Below are 21823 nucleotides of genomic sequence, written 5' to 3' on the forward strand. Positions count from 1 at the left end.
GCTGGTTCTTTGAAAGAATTAATAAAATTGATAAACCCTTGGCCAGACTTATCAAAAAGAAAAGAGAAAGGACCCAAATAAATAAAATCATGAATGAAAGAGGAGAGATCACAACTAACACCAAAGAAATACAAACTATTATAAGAACATACTATGAGCAACTCTACGCCAACAAATTTGACAATCTGGAAGAAATGGATGCATTCCTAGAAACATATAAACTACTAAAATTGAACCAGGAAGAAACAGAAAGCCTGAACAGACCCATAACCAGTAAGGAGATTGAAACAGTCATTAAAAATCTCCAAACAAACAAAAGCCCAGGGCCAGATGGCTTCCTGGGGGAATTCTACCAAATATTTAAAGAAGAACTAATTCCTATTCTCCTGAAACTGTTCCAAAAAATAGAAATGGAAGGAAAACTCCCAAACTCATTTTATGAGGCCAGCATCACCTTGATCCCAAAACCAGACAAGGATCCCATCAAAAAAGAGAGCTATAGACCAATATCCTTGATGAACACAGATGCGAAAATTCTCACCAAAATACTAGCCAATAGGATTCAACAGTACATGAAAAGGATTATTCACCACGACCAAGTGGGATTTATCCCAGGGCTGCAAGGTTGGCTCAACATCCGCAAATCAATGTGATACAACACATCAATAAAAGAAAGAACAAGAACCATATGGTACTCTCAATAGATGCTGAAAAAGCATTTGACAAAGTACAGCATCCCTTCCTGATCAAAACCCTTCAAAGTGTAGGGATAGAGGGCACATACCTCAATATCATCAAAGCCATCTATGAAAAACCCACTGCAAATATCACTCTCAATGGAGAAAAACTGAAAGCTTTTCCACTAAGGTCAAGAACACGGCAGGGATGTCCATTATCACCACTGCTATTCAACATAGTACTAGAAGTCCTAGCCTCAGCAATCAGACAACAAAAGGAAATTAAAGTCATCCAAATCAGCAAAGAAGAAGTCAAATTATCACTCTTCGCAGATGATATGATACTTTATGTGGAAAACCCAAAAGACTCCACTCCAAAACTGCTAGAACTTGTACAGGAATTCAGTAAAGTGTCCGGATATAAGATCAATGCACAGAAATCAGTTGCATTTCTCTACACCAACAACAAGACAGAAGAAAGAGAAATTAAGGAGTCAATCCCATTTACAATTGCACCCCAAACCATAAGATACCTAGGAATAAACCTAACCAAACAGGCACAGAATATAAACTATAAAGTACTCATGAAAGAAATTGATGAAGACACAAATAAATGGAAAAATGTTCCATGCTCCTGGATTGGAAGAATAAATATTGTGAAAATGTCTATGCTACCTAAAGCAATCTACACATTTAATGCAATTCCTATCAAAGTACCATCCATCTTTTTCAAAGAAATGGAACAAATAATTTTAAAATTTATATCGAACCAGAAAAGACCTCGAATAGCCAAAGGGATATTGACAAAGAAAGCCAAAGTTGGTGGCATCACAATTCCGGACTTCAAGCTCTATTACAAAGCTGTTATCATCAAGACAGCATGGTACTGGCACAAAAACGGACACATAGATCAATGGAACAGAATAGAGAGCCCAGAAATAGACCCTCAACTCTATGGTCAACTAATCTTCGACAAAGCAGGAAAGAATGTCCAATGGAAAAAAGACAGCCTCTTTAATAAATGGTGTTGGGAAAATTGGACAGCCACGTGCAGAAAAATGAAAATGGACCATTTCCTTACACCACACAGAAAAATAGACTCAAAATGGATTAAGGACCTCAATGTGAGAAAGGACTCCATCAAAACCCTTGAGGAGAACACAGGCAGCAACCTCTTCGACCTCAGCCGCAGCAACATCTTCCTAGGAACATCGCCAAAGGCAAGGGAAGCAAGGGCAAAAATGAACTTTTGGGATTTCATCAAGATCAAAAGCTTTTGCACAGCAAAGGAAACAGTTAACAAAATCAAAAGACAACTGACAGAATGGGAGAAGATATTTGCAAACGACATATCAGATAAAGGACTAGTGTCTAAAATCTATAAAGAACTTAACAAACTCAACACCCAAAGAACAAATAATCCAATCAAGAAATGGGCAGAGGACATGAACAGACGTTTCTGCAAAGAAGACATCCAGATGGCCAACAGACACATGAAAAAGTGCTCCATATCACTCGGCATCAGGGAAATACAAATCAAAACCACAATGAGATATCACCACACACCAGTCAGAATGGCTAAAATCAACAAGTCAGGAAATGACAGATGCTGGCGAGGATGCGGAGAAAGGGGAACCCTCCTACACTGTTGGTGGGAATGCAAGCTGGTGCAACCACTCTGGAAAACAGCATGGAGGTTCCTCAAAATGTTGAAAATAGAACTGCCCTATGACCCAGCAATTGCACTACTGGGTATTTACCCTAAAGATACAAACGTAGTGATCCAAAGGGGCACGTGCACCCGAATGTTTATAGCAGCAATCTCCACAATAGCCAAACTATGGAAAGAACCTAGATGTCCATCAACAGATGAATGGATCAAGAAGATGTGGTATATATACACAATGGAATACTATGCAGCCATCAAAAGAAACAAAATCTTGCCATTTGCGACAACATGGATGGAACTAGAGCGTATCGTGCTTAGTGAAATAAGTCAAGCGGAGAAAGACAACTATCATATGATCTCCCTGATATGAAGAAGTGGTGATGCAACATGGGGGCTTAAGTGGGTAGGAGAAGAATCCATGAAACAAGATGGGATAGGGAGGGAGACAAACCATAAGTGGCTCTTAATCTCACGAAACAAACTGTGGTTTGCTGGGGGGGGGGGGGGGTGGGAGAAGGGGGGTAGGGTTATGGACATTGGGGAGGGTATGTGCTTTTGGGTAAATTGGAAGGAGAGGTGAGCCATGAGAGACTATGGACTCTGAAAAACAATCTAGGGGGTTTGAAGTGGCGGGGGGATGGGAGGTTGGGGTACCAGGTGGTGGGTATTATAGAGGGCATGGCTTGCATGGAACACTGGGTGTGGTGAAAAAAATAATGAATAATGTTTTTCTGAAAATAAATAAATTGATAGAAAAAAGAAAGAAAAAAAGGAAAAAATGGAATAGAAAAATTCACTTAAGATTCCAAGCTCAGGGGGGGACAAGATGGCGGGGTACTAGGAAGAGGCGTCTTTTCAGCTGGTACCCCAAAGTGAGCTGATTACCTACCAAAGAACTCTGATCACCCATGAAATCAGCCTGAGATCAGAATTATACACGTCTGGATCTCTACAGGGGCAGAAGACGCCAGTGAGCAGGTAAAGCGGAATGGGAACAGCGGACTGATATCAGAAGATAAACAAAAGGGGGAGGGAGCCACCAGAGGCGACCAGTGCAAAAGTAATACCCCGATACGAGCGAGAGTGCCCTGCGTCTGGGGACCAGCATTAACTCGGAGACTGGTTGAAAGCACTCCAAAAGAGCAAAGGATCGCGGGGGCAAACTGTGGGAATCGGGGCGGCTAGGGACAGGGGCTTGAGTCCCCGGTCCCAGACGGCCTCCCCGGCGCGGAGGCAGAGAGAGTGCGGCGGAGAAACCGGCTCCTGGTCCCTAAGCCGCCAGCGTGCCCCAGAGCGCGGGGTTCCGGCTCCTGTGAGGGGATGGGAGCCGGTCTGCAGAACGCGCGCTAGCCCTACCACAAAGCTTGAGATGTGCGTGCACGTCGCTCCAGCTCTCCTGGGTTTCTAAGGCCCTGGGGCGCTTCTTGACCCGGGCCATTGTTTCAAAGTCTAAGCCTCGCGCCCGCGAAACTCTTCCCCGGACAGAGGCGCGCAAAAGCCCAGCCTGCGGCTTACGGACCAGCGCCCCGTTCTCAGTGCCCCAGACGCGCGCCCGACCCACAGCCGCCTCTGAAAAGAGGTGCGCGCAAGCCGGGCACTCCCAGCCCCGGCCAGCGGCAAAATCTCAGTGTGCGATCGCTGCTTGGAACCTCTCTGGCGGTCAGGAGCTCCCAGACAGCCGCCACTGCCTTGGCTTTGGGGACGAGCAAAAGATCCGGCGCCCCCAGGGTCTTTAACTTGGAACCTGCACTGCCAGCATCCAAAGGGGAATTTATTCAGCTTCTGCACCCAGACTGAGGCTTCTGAGACGGAGATCAGGAAGTGTTCCAGGGTGCACCTTGACTGCACCAGAGTTGATACATCCAGCTACATCTGTTCAGTCTTCTCCCACCAAAATGACTAGGAGGAGGAATGCCCAACAGAAGAAAAATACAGAGGATGGACCTTCCGCAACAGAGCTAACGGCTATCAACATAGACAATATGTCGGAAAGAGAATTCAGGCTAACAATTATCCAGGCAATAGCTAGGTTGGAGAAAGCCATGGATGACCAAACAGAATTGATTAGAGCCGAACTGAAAGCGACCAGACAGGATGTTCACAATGTTAGGGCGGAGCTTAAAGCTACCAGGGAGGAGGTCCACAATGCTCTCAATGAGTTCCAATCCAATCTCAACTCTCTCAAAGCTAGGGTAACTGAGACAGAAGATAGAATTAGTGATCTGGAAGACAAACAGATAGAGAGAAAGGATCAGGAGGAAGCCTGGAACAAACAGCTTAGATCCCACGAAAGCAGAATTAGGGAAATAAGTGATGCCATGAAGCGTTCCAACGTCAGAATTATTGGAATTCCTGAAGGGGAGGAGAAAGAAAGAAGTCTAGAAGATGTCGTGGAACAAGTCCTTCATGAAAACTTTCCGAATCTCGCGAATGAAACCAGCGTTCATGTACTAGAGGCTGAACGGTCTCCACCCAAGATTATACACTCCAAAAAAACATCACGACACCTGATAGTCAAATTGAGAAATTATAATTGTAGGTATAATCTCTTGAAAGCTGCCAGGGCAAAGAGGCTCCTTACTTACAGAGGGAAGCCCATCAGAATAACGTCAGACCTGTCCACAGAGACCTGGCAAGCCAGAAGAGGCTGGCAAGATATATTCAGGGCACTAAATGAGAAGAACATGCAGCCAAGAATACTTTATCCAGCAAGACTGACATTCAAAATGGATGGAGAGATAAAGAGTTTCCAAGACCGGCAAGACTTAAAAGACTATGCAACCACCAAGCCGATACTGCAGGAAATATTAAGGGGGGTTCTATAAAAGAGGAAAAATCCCAAGAATAGCATTGAACAGAAATATAGAGACATTCTACAGAAAGAAAGACTTCAAAGGTAACTCGATGTCAATAAAAACGTATCTATCAATAATCACTCTCAATGTGAATGGCCTCAATGCACCCATAAAACGGCACAGGGTTGCAGATTGGATAAAACGACAGGACCCATCCATATGCTGTCTACAAGAGACCCATTTTGAACCTAAAGATACACGCAGACTGAAAGTGAAGGGGTGGAGAAGCATCTTTCATGCCAATGGGACTCAAAAGAAGGCTGGGGTAGCGATTCTCATATCAGATAAATTAGACTTCAAACTAAAGACTGTAGTCAGAGATACAGAAGGACACTACATAATCCTTAAAGGGACTATCCACCAAGATGATCTAACAATTGTAAATATCTATGCTCCCAATATGGGAGCAGCCAATTACTTAAGAAAACTGTTAATCAAGATAAAGAGTCATATTGATATGAATACACTAATCGTAGGTGATCTTAACACGCCTCTTTCAGAATTAGACAGATCATCGAAGCAGAAAATCAATAAAGAAACAAGAGCATTGAACGACACATTGGACCAGATGGACCTCATAGATATATACAGAACATTCCACCCTAAAACAGCAGAATACTCATTCTTCTCAAGTGCACACGGAACCTTCTCCAGAATAGACCACATACTGGGTCACAAATCAGGACTCAGCCGATACCAAAAGACTGAGATTATTCCCTGCATATTCTCAGATCACAATGCTTTGAAACTGGAGCTCAATCACAAGGAAAAGTTCCGAAGGAACTCAAACACCTGGAAGCTAAAGACCACCTTGCTTAAGAATGCTTGGATCAACCAGGAGATCAAAGAAGAACTGAAACAATTCATGGAAACCAATGAGAATGAAGACACTTCGGTCCAAAACCTATGGGATACAGCAAAGGCGGTCCTAAGGGGAAAATATATAGCCATCCAAGCCTTGCTCAAAAAAATTGAAAAATCCAGAACACACCAGCTGTCTCTACACCTTAAAGAACTGGAGGATCAACAACAAATCAAACCAACTCCACACATAAGAAGGGAAATCATCAAGATTAGAGCTGAGATCAATGAGGGAGAAACCAGAGATACAGTAGAACGTATCAATGAAACTAGAAGCTGGTTTTTTGAAAGAATCAATAAGATCGATAAGCCACTGGCTACACTAATCCAAAAGAAAAGAGAGAAATCCCAAATTCATAAAATTATGAATGAAAGGGGAGAGATCACAACTAACACCAAGGAAGTAGAAACAATCATCAGAAGTTACTACGAACAGTTATATGCCAATAAGCTTAGCAACCTAGATGAAATGGATGCATTCCTGGAAAAATATAAACTACCAAAATTGAACCAGGAAGAAATCGACAACCTGAATAGACCGATATCTAATAACGAGATTGAAGCAGTGATCAAAAATCTCCCAAAAAACAAGAGCCCAGGACCTGACGGATTCCCTGGGGAATTCTACCAAACCTTCCAAGAAGAAATAACACCTATTCTCCTGAAGCTGTTTCAAAAAATTGAAGCAGAAGGAAAACTTCCAGACTCTTTCTATGAAGCCAGCATTACCCTGATCCCCAAACCAGGCAAGGACCATACCAAAAAGGAGAATTTCAGACCAATATCACTGATGAATATGGATGCTAAGATTCTCAACAAGATCCTAGCCAACAGGATCCAACAACACATTAAAAAGATTATCCACCATGATCAGGTGGGATTCATCCCTGGGCTACAAGGATGGTTCAACATTCGTAAATCAATCAATGTGATACAACAAATTAATAGGAGAAGAGAGAAGAACCACATGGTCCTCTCAATTGATGCAGAAAAAGCATTTGACAAAATCCAACATCCGTTCCTGATTAAAACGCTTCAAAGTATAGGGATAGAGGGAACATTCCTGAACCTCATCAAATCTATCTATGAAAGACCCACAGCAAATATCATCCTCAATGGGAAAAAGCTTGCAGCCTTCCCGTTGAGATCAGGAACAAGACAAGGATGCCCACTTTCACCACTCTTGTTCAACATAGTATTAGAAGTCCTAGCAACAGCAATCAGACAACAGAGAGAAATAAAAGGTATCCAAATTGGTAATGAAGAAGTCAAACTCTCTCTCTTCGCAGATGACATGATTCTTTATATGGAAAACCCAAAAGACTCCACCCCCAAACTACTAGAACTCATACAGCAATTCAGCAGCGTGGCAGGATACAAAGTCAATGTGCAGAAATCAGTGGCTTTCTTATACACTAACAAGGAAAATACAGAAAGGGAAATTAGAGAATCGATTCCATTTACTATAGCACCAAGAACCATAAGATACCTGGGAATAAACCTAACTAAAGAGGTAAAGGATCTATACTTGAGGAACTATAGAACACTCATGAAAGAAATTGAAGAAGACACAAAAAGATGGAAGACCATTCCATGCTCTTGGATCGGAAGAATAAACATCGTTAAAATGTCTATACTGCCTAGAGCAATCTATACTTTTAATGCCATTCCGATCAAAATTCCACCGGCATTCTTCAAAGAGCTGGAGCAAATAATCCAAAAATTTGTATGGAATCAGAAGAGACCCCGAATCGCTAAGGAAATGTTGAAAAACAAAAATAAAGCTGGCGGCATCACCTTACCTGATTTCAAGCTTTATTACAAAGCTGTGATCACCAAGACAGCATGGTACTGGCATAAAAACAGACACATAGACCAGTGGAACAGAGTAGAGAGCCCTGATATGGACCCTCAACTCTATGGTCAATTAATCTTCGACAAAACAGGAAAAAATATACAGTGGAAAAAAGACAGTCTCTTCAATAAATGGTGCTGGGAAAACTGGACAGCTATATGTAGAAGAATGAAACTCGACCATTCTCTTACACCGTACACAAAGATCAACTCAAAATGGATAAAAGACCTCAACGTGAGACAGGAATCTATCAGAATCTTAGAGGAGAACATAGGCAGTAATCTCTTCGATATCAGCCACAGCAACTTCTTTCAAGATACGTCTCCAAAGGCAAAGGAAACAAAAGCGAAAATAGACTTCTGGGACTTCATCAAAATCAAAAGCTTCTGCACAGCAAAGGAAACAGTCAAAAAAACAAAGAGGCAACCCACGGAATGGGAGAAGATATTTGCAAATGACAGTACAGACAAAAGGTTGATATCCAGGATCTATAATGAACTCCTCAAACTCAACCCACACGAAACAGACAAACACATCAAAAAATGGGCAGAAGATATGAACAGACACTTCTCCAATCAAGAAATACAAATGGCTATCAGACACATGAAAAAATGCTCATCATCATTAGCCCTCAGGGAGATTCAAATTAAAACCACATTGAGATATCACCTTACACCAGTTAGAATGGCCAAAATTAACAAAACAGGAAACAACATGTGTTGGAGAGGATGTGGAGAAAGGGGAGCCCTCTTGCACTGTTGGTGGGAATGCAAGTTGGTGCAGCCTCTTTGGAGAACGGTGTGGAGATTCCTCAAGAAATTAAAAATAGAGCTTCCCTACGACCCTGCAATTGCACTCCTGGGTATTTACCCCAAAGATACAGATGTCGTGAAAAGAAGGGCCATCTGTACCCCAATGTTTATAGCAGCAATGGCCACAGTCGCCAAACTATGGAGGGAGCCAAGATGCCCTTCAACGGATGAATGGATAAAAAAGATGTGGTCCATATACACTATGGAGTATTATGCCTCCATCAGAAAGGACGAATATCCAACTTTTGTAGCAACATGGACGGGACTGGAAGAGATTATGCTGAGTGAAATCAGTCAAGCAGAGAGAGTCAATTATCATATGGTTTCACTCATTTGTGGAGCATAACCAATAGCATGGAGGACAAGGGGCGTTAGAGAGTAGTAGGGAATTTGGGTAAATTGGAAGGGGAGGTGAACCATGAGAGACTATGGACTCTGAAAAACAGTCTGAGGGGTTTGAAGTGGCGGGGGGGTGGGAGGTTGGGGTACCAGGTGGTGGGTATTATAGAGGGCACAGCTTGCATGGATCACTGGGTGTGGTGAAAAAATAATGAATACTGTTTTTCTGAAAATAAATAAATTGGGAAAAAAAAAAAAAAATAAAGATTCCAAGCTCAGTGTCAGGTGTGTGAAAATATTGAAATAACTCTTCATTGGGGAAGTGTCTGTTCATGTCTTCTGTCCATTATTTTATTTTTTTAATTTATTTTGTATTTATTTTCAGCATAACAGTACTCATTATTTTTGCACCACACCCAGTGCTCCATGCAATCCGTGCCCTCTATAATACCCACCACCTGGTACCCCAATCTCCCACCCCCTGCCCCTTCAAAACCCTCATATTGTTTTTCAGACTCCATAGTCTTTCATGTTTCACCTCCCCTTCCAATTTCCCCCAACTCCTTCTCCTCTCCATCTCCCCTTGTCCTCCATGCTATTTGTTATGCTCCACAAATAAGTGAAACCATATGATAATTGACTCTCTCTGCTTGACTTATTTCACTCAGCATAATCTCTTCCAGTCCCATCCATATTGCTACAAAAGTTGGGTATTCATCCTTTCTGATGGAGGCATAATACTCCAACGCCATTCCGATCAAAATTCCACTGGTATTTTTCAAAGAGCTGGAGCAAATAATCCAAAAATTTGTATGGAATCAGAAGAGACCCCAAATTGCTAAGGAAATGTTGAAAAACAAAAATAAAATGGGGGGCATCACGTTACCTGATTTCAAGCTTTACTACAAAGCTGTGATCACCAAGACAGCATGATACTGGCATAAAACAGACACATAATACTCCATATACACTGGCATAAATACAGACACATAAGACTCCATATACACTGGCATAAAAACAGACATATAATACTCCATATACACTGGCATAAAAACAGACACATAATAATCTATATACACTATGGAGTATTATGTGTCTGTTTTTATGCCATTACCATGCTGTCTTGATGATCACAGCTTTGTAGTAAAGCTTGAAATCAGGTAACGTGATGCCGCCAGCTTTATTTTTGTTTTTCAACATTTCCTTAGCGATTCGGGTCTCTTCTGATTCCATACAAATTTTAGGATTATTTGCTCCAGCTCTTTGAAGAATGCCGGTGGAATTTTGATCAGAATGGCATTAAAAGTATAGATTGCTCTAGGCAGTATAGACATTTTAACAATGTTTATTCCTCTGATCCATGAGCATGGAATGGTCTTCCATCTTTTTGTGTCTTCTTCAATTTCTTTCATGAGCGTTCTGTAGTTCCTCGAGTACAGTTCCTTTACCTCTTTGGTTAGGTTTATTCCCAGGTATTTTATGGTTCTTGGTGCAATAGTAAATGGAATCAATTCTCTAATTTCCCTTTCTGTATTTTGATCCATTAGTGTATAAGAAAGCCACTGATTTCCGTACATTGACTTTGTATCCTGCCATGTTACTGAATTGCTATATGAGTTCTAGTAGCTTGGGAGTGGAGTCTTTTGGGTTTTCCATATAAAGTATCATGTCATCTGCGAAGAGAGAGAGAGAGTTTGACTTCTTCATTGCCAACTTGGATACCTTTTATTTCTCTTTGTTGTCTGATTGCTGTTGCTAGGACTTCTAATACTTGTTGAACAAGAGTGGTGAGAGTGGGCATCCTTGTCATGTTTCTGATCTCAACAGGAAGGCTGTGAGCTTTTTCCCATTGAGGATGATATTTGCTGTGGGTCTTTCATAGATAGATTATATGAAGTTGAGGAATGTTCCCTCTATCCCTATACTTTAAAGTGTTTTAATCAGGAATGGATGCTGCATTTTGTCATATGCTTTCTCTACATCAATTGAGAGGACCATGTGGTTCAGACACATGAAAAAATGTTCATCATCTCTAGCCCTCAGGGAGATCCAATATAAAACCACATTGAGATACCACCTTACACCAGTTAGAATGGCCAAAATTAGCAAAACAGGAAAAAACATGTGTTGGAGAGGATGTGGAGAAAGGGGAACCCTCTTCCACTGTTGGTGGGAATCCAAGTTGGTGCAGCCTCTTTGAAGAACAGTGTGGAGATTCCTCGGGAAATTAAAAGTAGAACTTCCCTATGACCCTGACATTGCACTACTGGGTATTTACCCCAAAGATACAGATGTCGTGAAAAGAAGGGCCATCTGTACCCCAATGTTTATAGCAGCAATGGCCACGGTCACCAAACTGTGGAAAGAACCAAGATGCCCTTCAACGGATGAATGGATAAGGAAGATGTGGTCCATATACACTATGGAATATTATGCTTCCATCAGAAAGGATGAATCCCCAACTTTTGTAGCAACATGGATGGGACTGGAAGAGATTATGCTGAGTGAAATAAGTCAAGCAGAGAGAGTCAATTATCATATGGTTTCACTAATTTGTGGAGCATAACAAATAGCATGGAGGTCATGGAGAGTTAGAGAGAAGGGGGTTGGGGTAAATTGGAAGGGGGGGTGAATCATGAGAGACTATGGACTCTGAAAAACAATCTGAGGGGTTTGAAGTGGTGGGGGGGTGGGAGGTCAGGGTACCAGGTGGTGGGTATTATAGAGGGCACGGAATGCATGGAGCACTGGATATGGTGAATAAATAATGATACTGTTATGCTGAAAATAAATAAATGAAAAAAAAGAAATAACATGGGAAGATGGAGAGGAGAAGGGAGTTGAGGGAAATTGAAAGGGGAGATCAACCATGAGAGACTATGGACTTTGAAAGACAATCTGAGGGTTTTGAAGGGGCAGTGGGTGGGAGGTTGGGGGAGCCCGGTGGTGGGTACTATGGAGGGCACAGATTGCATGGAGCACTGGGTGTGGTGCATAAACAATGAATTCTGTTACATTGAAAAGAAATAAATTTTTTGAAAAAATTTTAAAAATCTAAATATTTCATAATTAACATTTTTTTAAATGGCAGCTCTAAATTTCTCTTATCAACATGAAATGTGACTAGTGAAACATCTCAAAAAAAAGGGTATACTACCATCTGTTTATTGAAAACTAATGTACCCCTCTCTCTTGTTGAAGAGGGAAATATCAATTTTCTAGAAATATCGGGAGATCTTCTCTGTCATAAGACAATTCTTCAAAGGTCCGTGAAACCTGGTGAAGAGATTCAGTCTTAGATGTGGAGAAAATATGAACTCAAAATTGGGATAAGATGCAAGAAGATTAGTGCTCTGTAAGGCAGGCAAAATCTTGGAGAAGAAGAAAGAAAAAACTGGATTCACCTGACTTCTAATATTGTCTCTTAGGAACAGAGAATTGATAGGAAAAAATTTTCTTTCCATCCAGACCAGTGGCCCTTGGGGAAATAATGTGCTCTGATGTGGTAGTAACAATGGAAGCAGTGCCTAATGAGAGACATAGGGAGCCTTAAATATCTCCTCTGATGCAGTCCCTTACCATGGTTACATCCTTGTGTGGGACAAGACATGGTTGGTAATCTTGGGTTCCTAACTAGGGTTGGATAACCCATGCTTCACTCCTTCCTGCTGTCCTGTCTGTGAAAAGAGCTTTATTCTCCATCATCAACCATCCAGGGACAAATTTGGACCTCCACACATAGACTTTCATCTGGCATACCCCATCTAGGTGAGTCTCAGAGCTCAGCAGGTATTTCAGGAAAGGGTCAGAGAGAACAGAACCTGGAAACCTTTACCTGAGGTCACCTGAGAGCTTAACTGGCTTATCCCAGAGTCAAGAGAGTATTGCATGTTTGTTTGCTGACTTGACTACAAAGCTTAAAAATAAGTTTTTAATATATTTTTAAAAGATGTGTTCCTTGGACTCAGCAAAACAGGGACCATTGTTGATAATATGTGGTGGGAAGTCCAGTTGGATGAGACAGTGGTAAGAATGGTAAGTATAAATGGCTTCCAGTGAAATTAGAACATATTTAAGGAGTTTCGCAGTTAAGGGGAGTAGGAAAACAGAATATTGGGCTTGGAGGTGTGAGCAATCGAGGGAGAGAATTTTTAAAATTTTTTCAGATTGGGTGTTTGTTCTATATTTATTAGAAGGATCCAGACAGTGTTTTTGTCAACTGTGGTCTCAACAGGAAGACAATTCATGAACTTTGCATCAAAAGACAATTTTTTATTCAACAGTGCTAAAAATAGGACTTCTTTTCACATTCTTATAAATATGAAGCTCACCTGTTGCTTACAATTTTTTTAAATTTTGTATTTTCCAAGTTTGCATATTGTACACTTTGGGGGGATATGCTTAGTTATGCTATGTATGACTTTTCTGGAGGCTGGTAACTTTGCCTACAATACATTTTCTTTAAAAGAATGGGCAGTAACATGCATACTTCAAAAGTATTTTTCTGTAAAAAAAAAAGTTATATAGGGTTTGTTTGCTGTCTTAATGTCTTTGATGTTAACAGATTTTATATAATTGAATCATATAGTTGTATTGAATCATGCAGTATCAAATATTAGATGTTATTTAGTAGTGTTAATCAATTTAAACCCATTTTAGTCACGTTTTTTTTTCAAAAAATACTGTCAGATGCTGATGTTCAGTGTAATTTCTTTGCCTGTTCAGTTACAGAATGTGTTGCTCAGTTGTAGAATGTATTGTACCTTTTTACCACCTGGTGTGTACACCCCAGGTAACAGAAAAGGGCAACAATAAAACAGCAATCATACAGGAAAAAAAGAAGGATCCAGGCCCATGGAGGTAAATACTACCTTGTGACAGCTGTTTTTGGGAAATACATTTTGCAGTATCATCTCTCTCATTGGTACTCACTGGAGGTTGGGCGGGGGGGGTTGTAGGGATGTATTTAATGTGCATGAAGAGATATGCCAAGGAGCATTACTTGGCAACTATTTTATTGCTAAGGAGGTTTAATACATTTTCTACTTTGTTTTCCATTTACATCCTATATGCAAATTGGTTTTACAAGTACATTGCTTTCATGTACTGGGATCTGTGTGTTTTTATTGTGTTGTGATTGCATTCTCTCTTTTATTTATTTTTCATTATGGTCTGTTAGCCACCATTTGGTACATCATTAATTTTTCTCATTTAGTGCCCTGAATGTGTCTTGCCAGCCCTTTTCTGGCTTGTCAGGTTTCTGTGGACAGTTCTGACATTATTCTGATGGTCCTTCCTCTGTATGTAAGGAACCTCTTCCCCCTAGCTTCCCTTAAGATCTCCTGTCTGAAATTATGATTCATGAATTTCACAATTAAGTGTATGGAGGTCTTTCTAGAATCATTGATCTTGGGGGATGTCCTTTCTGACTCTAGGACACAATCACTTGTTCAATTCCCCAGATTAGGGCAATTTTCCTCCAGAATTTCTTCAACCATATCTTCTAGTCTTCTCTCTCCACCCCCTCAGGGGTCCCAATAATTCTATGTTGGAACATTCCAGGGTGTCATTTATTTCCTTAATTCTGTTTTCATGGCTTCTAAGCTGCTCATTCCAGGCCTCCTTCTGATGCTTCTTTTCTATCAGCTTGTCTTCTAGATTACTAATTCAATCTTCTGACTTGTTTACCCTAGCTGTTAGAGTATTTACATTAGATTGGATCTCATTGATAGCATTTTTTAGTACTGCCATATCAGCCCTCACTTCCACCCTTAGAAATTCTATGTTGCCACTAATGCTCTTCTCCAACATAGCCATTGCCTAGATAACTGTTACCCTGAATTCCCTTATCGACATACTGTTTATGTCCATATCCAATAGTTCTGTAGCAGAGTGCTCAGTCTCTGAATTTTTCCTCTGTTGAGTGTTCCTCCTCCTAGTCATTTTTGGTGAGAGGTTGTGAGGGGATATATAGCTGAATATATCAACCACAATCCAGGCAAGGTGAACCCTGGAAAGTTTTGGAGCAATCGAAGTCATCACCAGAGAGAAAAAGAGGAGAAAAAAAGAAAGAAAACCCAGCCAAAATGAGCCCCCAAAGTAAGATTTATAAGTTACATAAACAAAAATGAACAAACAAAAAGACCAACAAAAGCAAAATACAAGGAAAAAGAAAAAAAACAGCCAAAATGAACCCCTAGAATAGGATTTGTATAGTACAAAAACAAAAACAAATACACAGAAACACTGACAGAAGAATAAAATGGGAAGGTGGATATAAACCCTTGATGTGGGCAAGGAAGGTTATTTCAATTATTCCTGGGTGTATCTCATTATCTTTGTTAAAGGACTCAACTTTCCAGAGATAAAGGGAAATTAAAACTGGTTTATATATAGGGGTAGTATTGAATTGGGAAAAAGGATTACCTTGAAGCTTATACCCATATGTATATTTTTTCCCCAATTTATTTATTTTCAGAAAAACATTATTCATTATTTTTTCACCACACCCAGTGCTCCATGCAAGCTGTGCCCTCTATAATACCCACCACCTGGTACCCCAACCTCCCACACCCCCCCGCCACTTCAAACCCCTCAGACTGTTTTTCAGAGTCCATAGTCTCTCATGGTTCACCTCCCCTTCCAATTTACCCAAATTCCCTACTCCTCTCTAACGCCCCTTGTCCTCCATTCTATTGGTTATGCTCCACAAATGAGTGAAACCATATGATAATTGACTCTCTCTGCTTGACTGATTTCACTCAGCATAATCTCTTCCAGTCCCGTCCATGTTGCTACAAAAGTTGGATATTCGTCCTTTCTGATGGAGGCATTATATTTTTTTCCCAATTTATTTATTTTCAGAAAAACAGTATTCATTATTTTTTCACCACACCCAGTGCTCCATGCAAGACGTGCCCTCTATAATACCCACCACCTGGTACCCCCAACCTCCCACCCCCCCGCCACTTCAAACCCCTCAGACTGTTTTTCAGAGTCCATAGTCTCTCATGGTTCACCTCCCCTTCCAATTTACCCAAATTCCCTACTCCTCTCTAACGCCCCTTGTCCTCCATGCTATTGGTTATGCTCCACAAATGAGTGAAACCATATGATAATTGACTCTCTCTGCTTGACTGATTTCACTCAGCATAATCTCTTCCAGTCCCGTCCATGTTGCTACAAAAGTTGGATATTCGTCCTTTCTGATGGAGGCATTATATTTTTTTTAAAAAAGAAACACAGGTATATTTATGAAAAATGTTCAAGTTAAAAAGTTATTATGGAATATGTTGTATTACACCACTAGTTGTAATGGTAAGTAGGTTAAAAAAATTAAAAGAACAAGAATCATGAGAATGAATTAAAAAACTAGAGAAAGAAAGAAAGAAAGAAAGAAAGAAAGAAAGAAAGAAAGAAAGAAAGAAAGAAAAGATGTATCTGTGAAATATAGAGGTTTGGGGGCAATACCAGGAGCTTAATATATTGCTTTCCCCTGATGTTGAGGTTTTACAGTTTTATGGGGACCCTGTGGTGGTTGTCCTCTTGTTCTTTTGGCTTGTATTCTGGGTAAGGGGCCTGTGGCATTGTTTTTGATGTAGTGGTCCATGATTCATTAGTTGCACATAACACGGAGTGCTTATCACAACACAAGCTCTCCTTAATACCCAACACCCGGCAACGACAGGCCCTCAGCCCCCTCCCCTCTGGAACCCTCAGTTTGTTTCTCAGAGTCTATAGCCTCTCATGGTTTGTCTCCCTCTCTTATTCCCCCTTTCAATTTTCCCTCCCTTCCCCTAAGAATGATAATTTTTTTACCAAGTTTGCTGTTTTCCACTTAATCCTTATATTGTGTTTGGATGTATTTATGAGATCAAGTGAGAGCCTACATATTTTGTGAGGTCCAATCTATCAATTGGTCACATCATGTTCCCCTCATTCCTTTTAAACATTGAAATTCTTCTGCATCTTACTGAGGGTTTTAGAGGGGGAGGGTGGTGGGAAAATGGGTGAACCTGGTGGTGGGTATTAAGGAGGGCACGTGTTTCATGGAGTACTGGATGTGGTACATAAACAATAAATCTTGGAACACTGAAAAAATAAAACTAAATTTTAAAAAAAGAAAGCCTTCTGTATCCTTAGTAGTAAGAATTGCTCTTTACACATATTGCCATCTTATTGCATATCTAATTGTCATTGTTTCTACCATTTTATATTTTGGAAATAGATTTGTTTTTTTAAATACCAATAACCTGAATTACTTAAGTTTTTTCTTGATTTCCTGACTGATAAAAACATTCTTGAGCAGGATGGTCTTTGGTTTCCAAGTGTTTGAATTCCTTCCAAGCTTTTTTTTTTTTGTGGTTGAGTTCCACTTTCAAAGCACTGTGGTCTGAGAATATGTAGGAAATAATATCAATCTTTTGGTATTGATTGAGCCCTGATTTGTGACCCAGTATGTGGTCTATTCTGGAGAAAGTTCTGTGTGCGCTCAAGAAGAATGAGAATTCTGTTGTTTTGGGGTGGGATGTTCTGTAAATACCAATCACGCCCTGTCATTGTATGAAACATGCTCTTTTGTATTCAACTAAAGGTCCCTTCCATCTTTTCTGTAAGCTTGATTGAATCTATTTTTGGTTACATACAGTCAAATTATAACTTGAGCAACTGCTTCCTGCACTGTATATTAAAAAAGAATGTTTCCCACTCTTTTATTTCCAAGCTTTTAGCCATTTCATCCTGAATTAAAGATCATGTTGATGTAATTTTTGCTGTTTTATATATTTTCTGTAAGATGTTAATATTAGATATTGTACAGTTTTGTTGAAGAGTTACTTGAATCCACCATATTTAACATGATTTTATTTTTTCTACCATTCTTTCAATTTAATGAATTCCCATTTCTTTAAACTTGTTTCTATACAAATGCACACCTTTGTGAACATAAATATGTGAACAAAGCAGGTGAGACCCCTGCTTCTTTGAGGCATAGGTTATAATGGGTAACAGGGAACTAAGTGTTCACATGCTACATAGTCTTCAAGGATAAATCATATACAGAGATGAGATATATTGTCATGGAACTTGTCAGATTTTGCAGAGTATTGTCTGAGAAGGTTTCTGCATGTTGGATGAGGAACAGAGAAACAAGACAGTGCATACCCATTGGATTTTGTGTCAAACAAAGACCAAACCCCAAAACTCAAGATAACAAAGGAGCAAATGACGGCAAGGAAAGTAAGAGAAGAGCCAGCCTCATTCATTCTTGGGTCACATAAAAACAAGTGTGGTCAAATAAATAGAGCATGGAAACAAAAATGGCAATTAGATCAGGGGCCTGAGGTGGACCCCATGATGAAGCCAGTGGATTTGTCAGAATGGGCTCCCTAGTCTCTGATGTAACATCAGCACCCATGCTAGCTGCCTTTTCCCTCTGCAGTCTGTATTCTGATGGACTCTTCATTCATACAGTTTTTCCCACATTAGCAGACACTAGCTCTCTATTAAACCATTTCTCTCCTTACTGCAGTAGATTCCAACTTTTTTAACTGTCCATAGTAAACATACCTTTTACATTATGATCAAGCATACATGCACATGCAAACAAACAAATCCACATATATGTACACACACATATATACAAATAACAAAAGAACAAAGAGACTAGCCATCCACATACTAACATGGAAGAACTGTCCTCAACTTTTTACATATATTGACTCAATCTGTCAACCACCTTAGGAGGATGAATAGGAGGTGAAAATATTAACATTTTAGAATGAATTGCTTGTTTTCCAAATTCAAAAAGCTAACATTGGTAGATCCAAAATTCAAAATTCATTCACTGATTCCAAAATTTTGCATTTAATATCATTTAGAAGTCTTTTACTATTTCTTCTTGATAAATAACCATTATTTTTATACATTGTATATTTCCTTTTGTCAATTATAAATTTGTTCATTTTACTCATATTTCTAGAGGACGTTCATACATTAATGTGAGTTGACATCATAAATATATCACTCTTTTCTCTTTTGGAGAAATTGGGAGGTTTGGCGCCTTATTAGTTATTCTGGGCATCAAGGGCATATATCTAGGGTTGGAACGCAGCCAGACTCAGGGAAACTTTCTCACCATCACAATCTCTCAGGGACCACCTGGGCTTATTAGACTTTTCTCTCCCCTCTTCCTTTTCTCTGTCTCTTTTTAGATTTTTATAGTTCTCTAAATACAGGACAAAATGGTCATATAAAATAGAGCACCAAATTACATTTGGTGTTTATGGGAGTCTAACCACCTAAAATCTGGGTACTTTTCTGTATTCTTTAGGGTAATGATAATTTGAATTTGAGAGCTTTACTAGTGTCATTTCTTTCCTAAATATTGTAGCTGGAGGTGATAAGACCCTGGTAGTCACATGGACCTAGGAGTCTGTTGTGTGCCAAAATGGGACTCTTGAAATAGGGATGCCAGAATGTTAACCAACACTGAGAAATAAGGAAGGGGTCCATTTTTTAAAAAAATATTTATTTATTTATTTATTATTTGAGAGAGAGAGAGAAAAAACATGAGGAGGTCAGGGGAAGAGGAAGAGGGGGAAGCAGATTCCCAACTGAGCAGAGAGCCCTATCCTGGGCTCCATCCCAGGACCCTGGGATCATGTCAAAGGCAGATGCTTAATCAACTGAGCCACTCAGGTGCCCCAGGAAGGGATCCATTTCTATTGACAGAATTCCTTGGAAACAAATCAATGAAGTACAAGGAACACCATGTGAATGAAGGACTCGCTGTGTCTTGAAGTCTCAGCTGCAGTGGGGAGACCATCTCATTCCTCAACAACCTAACACCACCTCCCATCACTCTCCCTCTTGCTCTTCTCCTGACGATGATGGCTCCATTTTCAGTACTGAATATCCCTCTGAAATAAGGGACTTCCTCAGGGTCTTTTCACTGGCTCTTTCTCTTGCAGGGCACACAAGTCCCCAGATAAACTCATGTCTTTCAAACAGACTTCCCTAAGGTCATCCTTCAAACATCACCCTCTTTTAAGTCTTCCTGAGCTCCAATAAAGATAACACCACATCTATTTTCATTTATGCCTGCTTTTTTCCCCACTGTCATTTTAATTATAGCATTTTCACCATGTTACTAATACCTACTTGTGTTAAAATTAAACATTCTTGTGCTATTTTCTAGTCATCACGACCACCACATGGGACCAGGCAATGACTCTCAAATTTCAAGATTGATTCTTTTGGGATTGTCAAATGAACCAGAACTGCAGCCTCTCATTTTTGGGCTTTTCTTATCCATGTACCTAATCACTGTGTTTGGAAACTTGCTCATCATTCTGGTCATCTGCTCTGACTCCCACCTCCACAACCCCATGTATTTCTTCCTTGCCAACCTGTCCTTTGTAGACATCTGTTTTACTTCCACCACTGTCCCCAAGATGCTGATGAACATCCAGACTCAGAACAAAGTGATAACTTATGAAGGCTGCCTAAGCCAGATGTTTTTTTTCATACTCTTTGCAGGATTAGATTTCTTCCTCCTGACTGTGATGTCCTATGACCGTTTTGTGGCCATCTGCCACCCCCTGCACTACACAGTCATCATGAACCCTCAGGTCTGTGGACTATTGGTTCTGATATGCTGGATCATAAGCATTCTGAACTCCTTGTCAGAAACCTTAATGGTGTTGCGGCTGTCCTTCTGTACAGTCATGAAAATTCCCCACTTTTTCTGTGAACTCAATCAGATGATCCAACTTGCCTGTTCTAATACTTTTATTAATAATATGATGGTGTTTTTTGCAGCTGTGCTTCTGGGTGTTGTTTCCCTGACTGGGGCCCTTTACTCTTATTGCAAGATAATTTCTTCCATATGTGGGAATTCATCAGCTCAGGGCAAGTATAAAGCATTTTCCACCTGCGCATCTCACCTCTCAGTTGTCTCCTTATTTTATTGTACAAGCCTAGGAGTGTACTTTAGCTCTGCTGCTCCCCAGAGCTCCCATGTAAGTGCAGTAGCCTCGGTGATGTACTCTGTGGTCACACCCATGCTGAACCCTTTCATCTACAGCCTGAGGAACAAAGACATAAAGAGGGCTCTGATTAGATTCTCTGGGATGGCAATGATGAAAGGGACAATTATCCTGGGCTGAAGAATTTGCCATGATTGCACGGTCTGAGGCCATAGAATCAGAGGTTGGATTTTTTATGCAGATTTTGGAAGCAGAACTGCCTTCTTTATTTCCTGTAATTTCTTTTTTGTTTGGCCTCTCATACAATGTATTTACTTACTTTATTAAACTTTGTATTATCTTTGATACCCAGAAGATTTTCCCTTTGTCATTTTCTTACTCTCTCAAAGTTATTCCTAACATTGTATGTGATATATTTGGAACTAGAGCGTATCATGCTTAGCGAAATAAGTCAAGCGGAGAAAGACAACTATCATATGATCTCCCTGATATGAGGGAGTGGTGATGCAACATGGAAATTCTCACTTATTTCAAAGGACTAGATGGTTCTGCTAAGAATAATTTCTTCTCAAATGAAATATATCATAACGAATATTTTTTTCTTTTGTGTTACTGAAAAACAGTCATGAGTTGTACTACTCCTATGGAAAACTCTTGGCCATCACATCTATTTATTTAAGTTTATAATAGAAAAATCTGAGATCACTGTGCTTCACTTTTGTGAACATAAGTCCATTGTATATCACTACCTTAACTGCTCTTACTTAG

The 21823-nt window shown here is 40.2% G+C and overlaps 1 protein-coding gene across 1 annotated transcript; it reads left to right on the forward strand.

Annotated features, from left to right (window-relative positions):
• The first annotated feature begins 20281 nt into the window (after positions 1–20281).
• Positions 20282–21235, forward strand: LOC122910715 (olfactory receptor-like protein OLF4). The gene has a single exon (XM_044255332.1). It carries the CDS (start codon positions 20282–20284, stop codon positions 21233–21235), a length of 954 nt encoding a protein of 317 aa, XP_044111267.1.
• The last annotated feature ends 588 nt before the right edge of the window (positions 21236–21823 follow it).

Source organism: Neovison vison, chromosome 6, assembly GCF_020171115.1.
Source record: "Neovison vison isolate M4711 chromosome 6, ASM_NN_V1, whole genome shotgun sequence".
Taxonomy (NCBI): Eukaryota; Metazoa; Chordata; class Mammalia; order Carnivora; family Mustelidae; genus Neogale; species Neogale vison.